The sequence below is a fragment of the Telopea speciosissima genome, chromosome 8 (assembly GCF_018873765.1).
Source record: "Telopea speciosissima isolate NSW1024214 ecotype Mountain lineage chromosome 8, Tspe_v1, whole genome shotgun sequence".
Classification (NCBI taxonomy): Eukaryota; Viridiplantae; Streptophyta; class Magnoliopsida; order Proteales; family Proteaceae; genus Telopea; species Telopea speciosissima.
In genome coordinates this window covers 13,986,715-14,001,402 of record NC_057923.1, presented here as the reverse complement: position 1 = coordinate 14,001,402, position 14,688 = coordinate 13,986,715, and the positions used below count along the sequence as shown (strand labels likewise).

Sequence of the window (14,688 nt, the reverse complement as noted above, 5' to 3'; positions counted from 1 at the left end):
CTATCAGTGACATCTTGCTTGACATGGTCGTGACACATTGGTGGGCACGCATGGGCATGCATGGTAGCTTGAAGGGTGGTTTGGATTGGGCCTTGGAGGAGGGAGCATAGCGTTGCTTGAAACGGGAGTCACTTTTACCTCATGACATTTCGTTATCCATCAGTATGATTTTTCGAGAGGTTTCATGTCTCTTTCTGGAAATCCACGAAAAGCATCAGACCAACCTTGAGGAGGGGTGGTGTGCCTCATCCCCCTTGGTATCATGGCTCCTAGCATGGCATCATGGCAAGCCATAAGAATTAACAAGGCAGTCACAGGCAAGGCACTGTGTGCGGGGTTGGTCTGGCCATGCATGCAGAACAGTACATGTACTCCATGGGTGGGCACTTGGAGCCGAAGTGGGCGATAGGTGTTTCCTCTGTAGGTTTGGTTACTGACGAGGACCATGGACTAGTGGAAGGTGTTGCTGTGGCGCGCTGTTGCGGAAGCAGAGGTTCCTATTTATGTGTCACTAGCATACCCTATGCGACAGTGGCACGTGAATCTGGAGCGAATGGACTATCCCATGTCTAGCATGCGAATGTGCCGGTCCTTGGCTTGCGTTAGCCTTGCTTAGGCGTGTCTATGTGGTGCTAGCTACTTGCCAAGGATGGGCGACAATGGTGGCATTAAATGAGCAGATATGCCGTAGGTTTGGCAAGCCTTCAGTATTCACTGTGCCATTCGAGTGGGGCTGGATTATATCTTGAGCATTGTCATGATGGCTGGCTTAGTATGATTTCAATTTGGGCTACACAACGAGGGACATGTTGGGTGAGCAGTGAAGAATCTTGGGGAGGTCGAGTGAGCCTCGACTAGCATTGGTTCGTTGGTTGTTGTGAAATCGTATGAGGTGATCATCAAAAGGCTTGAATGGTCTAGGCTAGCTAGTCTTGGTCAAGCGTTGTCCAAGGCACCGCATGGGTGGATCGGTCTTTTTGTGCTAGAGTGTGCCTTGGCACAGGTACACGCTGCACCCTTATGATTGATTAGGGTTTCCCCAAAAAAAAAATGTTTCACAAAAAAGAGAAAAAAAAAATTCTTTTTTCTCCCTACCATTTTTACGTGGAAACAAATGAAGCATTGTTCACTTTTATCTGAGCATGGTTGGGCTGCTCATTACTGGGTTGGGCTTTTCTTTAAATGGTTTGACTTAGCGCACTTTGTTTAATCCATTGAAGCCTCACCAGAGATCGTCTACTTTACTGCCACAGAACACAGCAGGTCTCTCTCAGAGACTCAGACTCCACTCTCTCACTCGCTCTGCATCTTTCTCTCTCCAGTCGAATGTCAGTCCAGTGGAACTTTTGAGTGTCAGAACTTTAATGGTTTAACCATTTAATGCGAACCCAAAGTTCATTTTTGCTAATAGAATCACAGAACCAAAACCACTCGTCTCTTGTTTCATTAGCTATTTCCAATTTTGCCGAGAATCCGTTAAGGCGATGATGTTCTCTGCGATTACCGCCGGAGCTACTCTAACTGGCCATAGCATCCATCGGAACGCTATCCGTTGTTGCCCCTTCAACAACCAAAATCCTTGCCTTCTCCTATACTTCCAGAACCACACTTCTTCCCGAAGACATGCTTCCCCGCAGAAGCATTTTGCCGTCACCAGAAATGAAAATGAAACTGAAACCTTTCATCTCGTCACCGACTCTGGTTCCAGTGAAGGTGGAGAGAAAGAGGATTTGGTCCCTTCAGCCTCCGCTCTCGCAGCGGCTATACGCAATGCTTCAACCTCTCCTGTTGAATTCGAGCAGAGGATCAAGGGAGATGGAAAGAATGGGTTGGTCTTGCCAAGTCCCGATTTTCAGAACCTCTGTATGGAGCAGTTGAACCTTTTCCAGAGAATTATCCATCCGGACGCTGTGCTATCGGTCTGTTCATGATATCTCTCATTTATTGACTTCCTTCCTCTGTTCAATGCTTCCTCCATTTTATGCTTTGAAGTTATTTGTTCCTATTTTTGAATTGCAGACTTTGCGCCTTTTTTGTGTGTGTGTGTGTGTGTGTGTTTTTTTTTTTTTTTTTGGGGGGGGGGGCGGGGGCGGCGGCTTGGGATACTGATTGCGGTTGGGTAACACCTACAGCTCAAGTTTGTGAACAATTTTACATTCCCAACCCCACCCCCCTCGTCTCTTCCGCTCCCATCATGGATTCCCAGAACTCGGTAGAAGATCCGAGTGCTGGACAAATTTACAAGCAGTTTACAAGTTGCAAATGATGTACACCCCAACGAAATACCACTTTCATTATTATATAATTTTATCTAAAAGAACATTTTCTTGAGCTTGACATTACTGGAAGTCTTTAATTTTAAGTATCTCTGCAGGTATACGTAAGACCAGCTGGTAGTTATGTCATGGACCAATTGGAACTTCGGCGAGTTATTTTGTATCCCAGAATCAGTATTCCTGACAGAGCTGATGTTATTGTGTTAATTGGTAATTTTGGAATTCCAACGGGCTCACGAGCAGCAGAAGCCACACTTTCAAATCGGCAAGTATGGGTTTTGGTTAGCATGGTGATGCTAGTTAAGTTGTATCTATTAGTTCATTTGTCATTTGTGATTCCTCGTATTGAAATCGGAAAGTTGATTTTGATTGCAGGTGGAAATTATTCCCGAGTGTAGGGCTTTAGTCTTCCCTATGGTTAAGCACCCATTTGTTGTGGGATTTTTGGTTGCTGAGCTTCCAATGATGGACTTTGGAAATTGTAGAGATTCTGACACTGAAAGGCAGGATATATCACTTGGATCATCTCTTGAAGAAGCTTGTGGACTACCTCCATGTTCTGGTAGAAAAATGTGGGAAATCCAGACTTTTAAGGAGGATTCATCGAAAACAGATCACAAGTTCACTGCTGAACAGATTTCAAGTGCTATTAACATTTCTCGCTCTTTGGCCTGTGCTTATGTTATGGATCAGGTAGCTTATTTCGAAATTCGTGTTTTTTTCCCCCATATTAGACCAATCCATTATTCCATTCATAAAGTGAGAAGAAGACTCAACTTAAATGACAGAAGGTTGGGAGGGAAGGGTTAGGATTGCTAAAAAGCAAACTTCATAACTTTGTGTTTAAAGGAATTATTCATTATGATTGACCTTCTTACTAATCTATTCAGCTGATTCTGGACTCATAGGTTTACCCCTTTTTTTTTGGGGTGGGGGGTGGGGGTGTTTATCGCTTTATTCCTTTGTTGGGGGGGGGGGGGGGGGAGGTTTCTATAATTTGTAAGAGCTGCGGAGTGGATCCAAAAAGGATTTTACACTGTCTTATGTTTACATCCCCTAGCATCCTTGTGAACTGTACAATGAAGGGAATCGGGAAGTTAGATGACATAACCATAGAACTAAAACTCGCGAGATCTTGATGAAAATCTTACTTTTTCAAGACCTCGAGATGAGATCAAGGGTGAAATGATATTTTACCCCAACTCGAGTGACAACCCAAACTCCTTTTGAGTGTTAGATCTCGACCGAGAAGCGAAATCTCGGTGGGAAATCTTGGTATATAGACACCTATCTATGCGAACCTTTGTATACAAACACTTATTTATACCTAATATCATTTAAGTAAATGTTTTTATATTTGTATTTCATTTCAACAAAGCTTTCCAACAAATCCAAGATTGCTTAAATCTAATTTATATTGGAGGAGTTATGTACCGGTCAAATTTAATTTGGTGTGCAAGAATGCTGTCAAAATCGCTCTGAATGAAAATTTTTTTGGGCATCAAAACAAATGAATATTTTACCGCACTTTTGGTTTTTAGCAATGTTTTACCATATTAAGATTTATGAGATTTTAAGATTTGAGAAAAACCCCAGCATTAGAAAGTTGAAAATTGCATCTACCGTCGAAAATCTAGTTTTTGTTCTTGAACTGGGGGGTTGACTTTCTTCCTTTTGAACTTTGATTCTTTAACTATTTTTATTGGATTCAAATATGAGATATTTGCTTATTTATGAATAATATCTTAAGTAAATGAAATACAAAAACATTTACTTAAATGATATTAGGCAGAAATAAGTGTGTCCTGGTTTCTAGCATAAGTAAGTGTCTGTCCTGGTTTCCCACTAAGTGAAATTCCTATTTGGACTTTGATTTTTCAAAATCTGATAGTACCATTGTGTTTAAATGGCCCAAAATAGGCTGAGTACCAAGTTTCAGCCCCAAATTAGGTTTAAAACCCAACAAAACTAACCATCGAGTTGAAAAGAAAAAAAATACCACAACTCGTCGAGATCTCGACCCAACTCACTATTTGGCCAGCTCGAAACCTGTACTCGAGACGAGTTTTAGTTCCTTGGACATAACAACAAGCTCTTGAAGATAACAGTCATAGTGAGCTAGGAAGTCAACACCTCCTTCTGTTTCTATTCAGTACAAAACAAAGTAGTGGACTTAACAAAATCATTCTTAAGGCTTCAATCTTGTGGAGCATAACCTTTGAAGGGCAAGGAAACTAGTCATTCATGCACTTTATAGCAACTTCTGGATCAGATATCTTTAAGCTATTTCAATGCCACTATTTGGGCATCGCAACCCTGCGTGAATAGTATCAAGTTCATGCAAAAGAATAACAGAGGAGGGTTTGCACCCATTTATCACCTTCTATGTTCATTTATGCCTTTCCTTGTTATTTTTTATCATCTTTTCTTCCTCATGAGTAACAAAGTGACAGTAAAAGTAGGACAACTTAGCATCTGAGTTTTGCTAGGTTATTAGGGTTCCTAATATTTTTTCCAACCTACATATTTAATTGGGTTCGGACGAGAACATTTAGTCTAAAATCTGGATCTAGGTTGCAATTCAAACGTCCCAAAATTTGAGTTAGGGATTTTATGATATATTCAGTAACAGGTTAATTTAGCTTTAAGATATATTCTCTATTTGATTAATTCAGCTTATAATTTAAGTTTTAGCTTAGTTGATTTTAGTTGATTTGCGTTGTTAATTATGACACGTAGATTTAGTTCAAATCTTAAAAATGTATGTCGAGCAGTGGTTTAACTCAATTACAAATTTCTTTTAGAATGTGAATTGCCAAAAGAGGTCAACCACCCTATCAGCCTGGATTGAAAGTTGAAACAAGGTTGGGCATTGACAGATGTCCTTGTCTGAAGTAAGTTCCCAGTTTGGATAGATAGCAACGGAGACCAGCTCATTGTCCAACCTGAACCTGGATTGGTCCCATTTCCTGCCACCTCTATGGTTAGTGAATATTGACTCGGGGAAATGCAGGAGTCTTTGGATGTCTAATGCAAATTTCAAGTCCATGCTCTATGCCAGTCGCATTCTATTTGAGGAAGTTGCCTTTTAGTTCTGCTACTTCACTTTTCCCCCCTCAAAGTTGTGCCGTAAATGTAACCATGTTATTTTTGTGTCTGGTAAAGAATATAAGATATTTATGAACCGTAGATGATGTAAATTTCAAAGGATGGTGGTGGAACTAATAGTACAGAAAATGACCCCGACCCCAATCTCATGTGCTGATGTTTGGGTTTCAAGAACAAAATGAAAATATGAAAATAAAATCATTTAATGGAATGGCTGCATTAATGAATTGCCAGAAATGGCTTGCATGCATATTAGACTTCCTATCATCCTCACCCATTCCTTTATCCCCTTGGTGTCTTTTTTTCAGAACTTGTATCTCATTTCCGCTGATTTTATCTGCTTTGATGGATTTCTGTCTAATTTTACATCAATATGGTGTTATCATTGTCATCAAACTGATTTTCATTAAGTTTACAATCATTGTTGACTTGTTTGTTTGAGGTTGTCTTTATTATATATATTTTCCAGTTTATCAGATGCTCAGCATGTTCTCTCTTCTTTGTTTTTTGCTGGATTATTGTTCTCTAACTCCGATGCATACTTTTCTTCTGGACATTTTTCATCCTTCACTGTGATATTTGGTCATCCAGGGCTGCAGATAACTTCTTTGTATTTCTTAACAGAAAGGAACTCTACTGCAGCAATCATCTTGGCAAAATAATGTCAGAATGAGTAATCTTGTTGAACAAGTAAGATCTTTCATTGACATTGTTTCTTACTTTGCACTTCATTTTACCTTTTTGAAGAACAGTTTTTAAGGTATTCCTCCCTTCAATTACAGATAAGAGGTCCCCTTTCTAGCATCAGGACTTTGAGCAAAATGTTATCTATTCATATGAAGAGAAGCGAGGTTTGTGGTTTGTATTGCTTGTTTTCCCTTTTCAGCTTTAGCTTTACGTCCATGTTTATTTTCATTGTAGAGTCACAATACTAATATGCTGTTGCAGATCTCTTATGATATTGTTGAAGACATATTGGTGCAAGGTGATCATATGAGAGATACTTTGCAACAGCTTCAGGATGCGGTCTACCTCACAAAGGCATTCTCTCTCCCACTTTTACTCCCTCATAAGTATCTATATATCTTCTATGCAAAAAGGATTAGTGGGATTTGTTGAAGCTGAAGCTTCCATCCATGATTTGTGAGTGAGTAAGAACTTAAAAAAAAAACAGAGAAAAGAAAAAACAATTAGTGAGTTACCTGGTGTCTTTATCAAACCATCTGCTTTGATTTTTGGGCTAAATGATCCATTAGCATGGCCAATGGTTCTTTAGCCATAAATTGTTGTGAGGGTAGGGCCAGGCCATTTAGACCCACCAATTAATGATCCAAATGATCTAAACATCAGCTGACAGTCCATTAAAATGCTAGCCAGAATGACAGAGTTTTCTTCCTCTTGGAGTGCTAAGATGGCAGATCAAAATTCTTCAACCGTCTGGATTAGCCATTTACAGTATTCTCCACATTGCATCCATGGCTAACCTTGTATTGCTATTTAACCCAAAAACAATAGCTGTTGAAGTTTGTATTTTTTAATAAGCAAGTCAAGGAAAAATAGTGTTCTTTTTTGCCATGTGAGGGCTAATGGTTTGAAACTTGCAATGTTGGAAGAGGGTGCACTGTGGAAACGTGTGGATCCATTTAGAGTTATCATCTCGTTCTTATAAAATCATGTTAACATAGTGTTTTAGTCTATTGCCTTGCACCAGCAAACCCTGGCCCCATCTACCTAACTGTGTATATTTGTTTATGTCTTATTTGGATGTTCCTGTACATGTGTTCTCTTTGATAACTCGTTCAACTTTCTTTCAATTTTCATTTATTTTATTTTTTATGAATTTATAGTAGTGCCTGGCCCATCAAAACATAGATTCTTTCTGGATTAAATGTTATGCAATCCTTTCTTGGGTTCAGCTGACAAACATGGATCCTTTCTGAGTTGGAAGTTCGGATTGCTTATATGTGCATCCACAAAAGTATCTTCCTGAACTTACTATGACTAGAAATACAAGATTTACTAAATGTAGCAAATCAATGGTAAAGAATTTTTCTGGTTGACATCTTTGGAGTGTCAAATGCATTGCTACCTCTTTTATTAGCCCATGACTCATAAAGAATGACTCCGACTCGAAGGAGAAATCTGTAAAATCTCATGTTTGCTCCATAAGTGTTAAAAATTGAGAAAGTTTCTCTAAATCATGGATTTGAGGACATATTCATAGAATTTCCGATGTCTTTAGTCTTCATTGAACCACTACCATGCTTTCCTCCTTCCTCCCCATCTTCAACCCCTTTTTGCAATTCCAAACATTCAAGTTCATCTGAGTTTTCTATTCAAGGTTCCCAGGGATTACTGCTTTTGTTTACGTTGCTAAAAAATGGAGCATGCACTCAGGGTGGGCCAAGCAAAAAATGAAAAAAGCCATTGGTTTTTGCAATTGCAAGGCTGGATTTGGATCATGTTTCAATGAAACATGGTGCGGAAATTTTTAGAGAAGAGCAGTAAACTATTATGACTATGAGAAAAAGAAATTTAACATTTTTGGATGAACAATTGGAGGAATTGTAGATAAAGTATATACACCGTCCAGAACACTCATCTACGAAGACAAGGAGAGGGAGTGCCTGTTGAATTAATTTCAGTATGCCCAGTTTTGGGATCAAGGCTTGTCAGCAACTATTGCTTCTGTTATTGTATATTGCAAGTGGTACAATTTACCAAAAAAAAGGCATCGGTTAATGGGAAATACTGACTGCATGAGACAGTAGTAAGTGAGGAGGGAATGGTTCTAGGGTAAGGTGCTGATGTAGAAGGGAATCATTGGAAAGGGTCACCTGGCACTTATGTTCATTGCAGGTTTGGACAGGTTTGTATGTCCTATAGTGGGAGGCATCAGGCTACTCAAAGAAAAGGATAAATTTGTAGGAGGTAGGAATCTTTAAGATAAATTGACACATCAAACTTTAATATGACCATTACTTCTTTCAAGTCTTCCCATCTTCCTGCGTTCTTGCCGAGCCCTTTGCTAATAGCTATCCACGGATCCATCATGATTGAAAGTCCTTTTTTGGATGGATCTGTGGATCTCTTTTTCAAAATCTTATTTGCCTAGTACCATTCCAATCCCAACCATTTTGCAACCAAGACTGTATTTCTGTACGAAGCTCATCTATATCCTTGAGTCTCTGTTCGAACATTTGAGAGACAAGACAGGTAGTGGCAGTGGCACCCAGAGGTTTTTCAATGTAGATGAACCTTGTGTTTCAATAAATGGAGTCATCTGGGTCTCGGCCTTTGAGGAGGAAAGTGGTTTTTCATTTCTGACCACCTAGTTTGCATTTAGGTGGGAATTCAAGTTTTTGGCCAAATAACCGCTTTTCCCCCTCTGCTCAGTTACTCCATTTAATGTGCACAGGGCAAACAAGTCAGGTTACAAATCCAAAGTTCACCTATATAGGTTTAATCAGACAGACCTGTAAAATAGCAAATTATTTAGACTCTTTTTCAACACAATTACAACTTTGCTTTTTTTTCTTTTCATGAAAATATAAAAAGAAAATATACGAAAAATAGTAAACTAACACGACCTTTTTAAACTCCTGAAAACTCAATAATGAGCAAAATAACCCTAACTCAACTGAAAAAGGTCATAACTCATAAATGATTGGATCACATATTCTCCATCAGCATCTTCCCATGCTTTAGAACTGTGATGTTGACAGAAGCTGGCTTAAGGTCCCAAGGTAGGTTATAGCTGGATGCTTTTCCTAGTCATTTTTATTTTAATAAGTGTATTTCCTGGATGTAGCATCATACTGAGAGACCATACTACCTCAATTTTTTTTGTTGGGGGGGGGGGGGGGGGACCAGCACGAGGTTGAGTACAAATTTCCTGTCAACTTGTGCTGACGGTCATTCTTCCATTGCCTTGTTTTCCCATCATTCTCATTAATTGTCCCTTACTGTTGTTGAGAAATCATCAATTCAGTTCAGGAACTGAATTTTTAAAGCCCTTCCCCCCCCCCTCTCCCACATAATTCCTCGCCATATAACAGCATTCCTTCTACTGTTTTCCTGACCTTGTTTCCAACGAGTCAGTCTGATTAATTCTGGATGTCTTGCAGGCTAATGTTGTTCGTTATAATGAAGAAACATTGAGGAGGATTCATAACTCAACATATCCTCGTCCAGAATCAGTGAGATCAAGATTACCGGAGAGCAATGGGGAAAATCATGGTGATAGCGAGCAAAAATCAGGTCCAACACTTCCTCGAAGTGCTTCAGGGAAAGACTTAGAGATGCCTATGCCGCCTCTTGCCCTCGCAGCACTTCAACAACACAATATCAGGTAGTTTTTGACTTGGAGATAACCTTTTAAGTTGTTGCCCAAAAGCTTACCTGGTGTTTGGTTAGATTTTCATTCAATTCATGAGCTGCTGGGGTCCTTGTCGGGAGAGCTTACTTTAGGAACAAACTCCGGTAGGAGTTATACACTTATACTTGTGTAGGGCATAAATTAGTGTCTTGGATCCAAAATTCACTCCATCCACGTATTTTAAATTTGATTGCAATGTTAAAGACTGTTCTTTTTCAATAAGATTAAGCTCAAATATTCAGACTTCACCGATATCCATATTTATTTGCCTTTATCGATTGGGGATTTCGTGTTGAATATCCTCCACCATGAATCCTAGTTGGATCTGGATCTGGACACAGATTTGTGCTGGTGTGAATTCAGACATGATCAAAGGGGCAGGATGACTGAATTATTAGCTGTTGATAAATATTACTATTCATTCTATATGCAATTACCAATGTCCTGTCTATGATATAACTTCTTGAAGTTGAACACTAGGCTATCAATGAGGTACGAATGCTAGACCAAGTGCAATAGCTCCGAAATGGTGTTTCTAATCTATTGTTTTGATTCCCCCCCCCCCAAAAAAAAAAAAAAAAAAAAAACTGCACATTGAAAATTGCTAACATATGTTCCTCCCCTCCCCCTTTTTTTGGGGATGTATGATGTTATATAACATAAAAAATGAAAAACCTGCCTAGCTGGATAACATTACAAAAATATCAACTACATGCAAAAGGGTGGGAGTAAAGTACAACAAATAGCCCGGCACACATACTCTTATGAACACACATGTGCTATTCTCTCTTTCTCTCTTCAAGCTTCTTGATAATTTCTCTGGGCAAAATTTTACAACTTATGATGAAGTTTAAAGTGTTGTATTTTGGGTCATCGTTGCCTTTTGGTATTGCCATCTCCGTTTTCTCCAATGTCTGACAGTTCTATTAGGTTGCCTAAAATTTCATGCTTTGAGCAATAAGAAATATAATGTTTGTTTGGCGTAGATCCTGAGTACAGTTTGCCAATGGGAATACTGTTACATGTGGTGGAACACATAGGGGTCATACCCCCCATTGGATGGTTCCTCCACAGTGATCTGCTTCACCATTAGTGTAAACAAATAGGTAGTTATGCACAAATAACCATATTTTTCCTTGAATTTCTGAAATTAATGGATAGTTAATAACCTGACTGTCATGATGCTTTCTGATTGAGTTGGTTTACTGGAATCTATTTGGCGGTCCTGGTTAAAATGGCAGTGCTAACCCCCTGATCATTATCTGCCCTCAAGATCTTCATGTTGTGAATATCTGCACTTGGAAAAGTATTGTACCTTTAATATGTCTCTGCTTGCTTCGAAAGCTGTTTCATTTACTCTGCCTATTACTATGAAAGTTCCCTGTTGCTTATGATTTTTCTTTCTGTCAGGCAGACCTTGCAATGTGTCTGATATGCTGGAAGATCTGGTTGCGGCTGCAAGACCTTTAGCTCATAAGCAGAAACGCACAGTGGAACTAAGTGAATTTCCACAATCCTTTCAAGTTTCTGTAGAAGAATCTGATTTGCGCCAGGCACTGAGCAACCTGATCGAGGGTGCACTGTTACGTACGCATGTTGGTGGCAAGGTTCAGATTGTATCTATGGGAGCACCAGCTGGTGGTGCTCTTGTTGTAATAGATGATGATGGCCCTGACATGCACTACATGGTAATGATAGCGAATTTCCCCTCCTGCATGTTTTCTTGAATTTAGACTTCAATATTTGAGGAATCTCTCTATATTTGCCATAAATTACATGTTTGCATGCTTAGACTTTAGATATTGTTTACTAGTTTGAAAAACCTCTTTCATGTTGTTCCCACTTCTTGTATGAACAAAACATACTTAAAAGTGTCTTCCCCATCACCCTAGCCGCATGCATCACATAGTGGGTACTACCTGGATCACCCAAGCCGAATATGATTATATGACCCATTCCTGATGCAAGATCCCAGCCATCCTTAGACATGTTCATCGATCGGACTATTTGAATGTTGGGCGAGCCTATTCATTGTCAGTGAAACAAATGTTATCAGAATGTGTTTGTAATGAAACATGGGTGAAAGTCCAAAGTCAAACTGGGAGGTTAGTTAGAAGTTAAACTGATTATCTTTGTCATGGTTTCATGCATTGAAACTGATATTGCCATTTTCATCGAGCCAAGTACTTACAGAATGAGGAATACTTGTTTCAGGATGGGAGCAGTGAATTTCCTTTCTATGATGTGCGCTTAGCACACATTTTAGGAAGATTGGGAGAGAGCTGCTGTGTAGAAAGTCAAACATATCAGATAAAAGCAATGTTATAGGCAGCTCCTCACTGCCACATTCAATGCAACTTAAATAACTGTAGGGTGGCCCTAGGTTGCCCTTTTTCCAAATTTGAGGGCAGAAAAGTGGTGACTTTAAGGATTGGTGTTCCAGTTGCATTTTCCATCAGGTTATCTCAAGCATCTATTCCAAATTTCCCCTTAGAGGTTAAATGTATGTTGAATGACCCAGAGAAAGCCTACGGACCTATTAGTTGTAATGCAGTAGCATCAAGTTCTAGAAGATCCCAGATGTATTATGTATATGATTTATGTATTGAAGTGTGATATTAGAACAACACTGGAACTCATTCTGTTAGTTGTGCCTGAGTGGAATTTATGGGTCCATTTTCTTGCAGACACAGATGCATTCCCTCACACCATTTGGAGTAGATCTCTTCTCCGAAGGTATGATAGAAGATAACAGGACATGGAACTTTGTTGCTGGTCTGGCTGTTGCTCGTGAAATACTGGAGAGTTATGGTTGTGTTGTTCGTGTCATATCACCCCGGACCCCAGATGCTGCCCTTGGGGCAGGTGGAACTCGTATAGAGCTCTGGTTGCCTTCACATCCAGATGCATCTGGCCCAAACAGTGCAACTCAAACAGCATAGCAAAAAAGTGGGCTTGTCCACTGCAGTACATCTCACCATAGTAAGAGAAATGGGTATGTGTCACTGCTTGAAATTTCTATCAGGTGGTGATTGTATTACAGGTTGTTCGATATATATTGTGTAACTTCTAAATTGATTGCTTGTATAGTTATCTGTATATAGCATTCTCTTGGGGTCTTTATTGCAAGTCTCTGCTGGTTGCTGGGTTCATTCCTTATATTGACTTAAATCAGTTTGCCTTTAGAGTGCATAAAATGTTATGAATAAAGCTTGGAAGACTAGGAGATTCCACTTTTTCTTAGGGTTACTGGAACCAGCTAATATTTCTTTGTCTAGATTTGGTTGTTTTCTTGTTCTTTTAAAGTCAAAATAGAAGGTAAGAATGTTCTATATGTTCTGTTTGCTAACTGGTAACACAAAAGTTGTGGTTGGTGAATGGGAAGAAGAAATGCAAGGCGTAGCAGCACTCGCAGCCGACGGAGAAACACAAAATAGTTGAGTTAATTACATGTTCGAGCTGTTGTCCCTTTGCTCTTTTTTTATGTATGAACTTTTCTTAAATCCTAGTTTAGCGAATTGTTTCAGGTAATAGGTTGAATTTCCCCTTTATTTTTTTTGGTCACTTATGTTGCTTCCTGGCATTCTATGAATCTGTTTGCTTGAACGAACTCTAATTTGAAACAACTGAGCTATTAATAAAAATTGGGAAGCAGTTTTCTGTCCGGGAGGGTGGCCTACGCCAGCACTCCCATGTGTCTATCTCTCTCCTCCTTAAAACAAGGAGGCAGAGGTGTCTTGTCACATGGGAAGGAGAGAGATAGACTCATGGAAATGGTCCCATAAAAATTTTATGTATCAAGAAGCATACTTTTTTTTTTAAAATTTTTTTTCATGAGAGAACATTATTGGCATGGCTGCGCCATCTTAACTACCAGTGGAAAGAAATGCAACGGCATCACCCTTCTTCTACTTCTTTATATATGATGTGCTTATTTCGTGGACCTTTACTAAATTTTTGGGTAGAGTAGTTAGCCTACATCTGTTGCATACCCTTAGCTTACGTCAGCAAATTTGTTATGCCCAGGCTATGTTAAGTTGCCAAATGACCTATTGAAGAGTTCTGATCTAAAATGGAAGATACCGCAAATCAGTTTTCATTGGAGAAACTTATCTTTAGGGTGGAAATCAATTTGGTTTTGATTTGTTGGATCATAATCCCCTTATCCGAACAATTATTAGCCAATTCGTTTAGCAATCCGATGGCAATAAAATCGTTGAAATATATCTTTGTGTCTGTCTAGCCGATTAAGTTTTTTATTTTTATTTTTATAATTTAAGATAATATGATTATTTTTTTAGATTTTCTATTGGTTTTTATATATTGTTTTATACATTGTGGTACATGAAATCACATATCTATTAAAATAAATACAATATAAAATTAAAAGCACGACGTAAAATGTCAATGGATAAGATATTATCCGAATTCATCTGAAAACCAATAGAATATTATCCAAAATTTTTTGAATATAATCGAATACTAATATGATAATGCTACAATCCGACCGAATTCGATTTGATTACATCCTTATTTTATAGTGACATTCAAGAGCTTTTATGTACCTTACATTCCTATCATCTAACTGCTGGGAAAACTATGGTTCAATTTGGCGAATCAGAGAACTCTCAGAGCTGGAGGTAAGAGGTTGCTATGACTTTTGAGCAGCAAATTTGATGCAAGAACGTTAGGTGGTGGGAGATCCAGCCGGAATGATTACCACGGCAGTCACCATTGCATGTACTATATATATATATATATGTGTGTGTGTGTGTGTGCGCGCGCATAGACGATGCTCTTTCTCTATCAATCAATTACGTAGAAATGGGATCACTCATACGTTACGTTTCTTAGTTCTTACTACTACTCTCGACTAGAGACTATCCCGCATAAGACAGAAGTCTGAAGGATTCGCTCTTTCTTGTC

At 39.0% G+C, this 14,688-nt stretch overlaps 1 protein-coding gene across 1 annotated transcript; it reads left to right on the top strand.

Moving 5' to 3' along the window:
- Window positions 1-1,346: 1,346 nt before the first annotated feature.
- On the top strand, window positions 1,347-12,851 carry LOC122672677 (chloroplast sensor kinase, chloroplastic). Its single transcript, XM_043870147.1, has 9 exons — window positions 1,347-1,919; window positions 2,375-2,545; window positions 2,652-2,969; window positions 6,009-6,074; window positions 6,167-6,235; window positions 6,333-6,425; window positions 9,512-9,735; window positions 11,177-11,450; window positions 12,450-12,851. Exons 1-9 carry the CDS (start codon window positions 1,485-1,487, stop codon window positions 12,702-12,704), a joined length of 1,905 nt encoding a protein of 634 aa, XP_043726082.1. The 5' UTR covers window positions 1,347-1,484; the 3' UTR covers window positions 12,705-12,851.
- The last annotated feature ends 1,837 nt before the right edge of the window (window positions 12,852-14,688 follow it).

Coding starts and splice junctions, on each gene's coding strand:
- LOC122672677 (XM_043870147.1), top strand. CDS start 1,485: ATGATGTTCTCTGCGATTACCGCCGGAGCTACTCTAACTGGCCATAGC. Junction 2,546..2,651: donor CCACACTTTCAAATCGGCAA/GTATGGGTTTTG, acceptor TTTTGATTGCAG/GTGGAAATTATTCCCGAGTG. Junction 6,236..6,332: donor TTCATATGAAGAGAAGCGAG/GTTTGTGGTTTG, acceptor ATGCTGTTGCAG/ATCTCTTATGATATTGTTGA.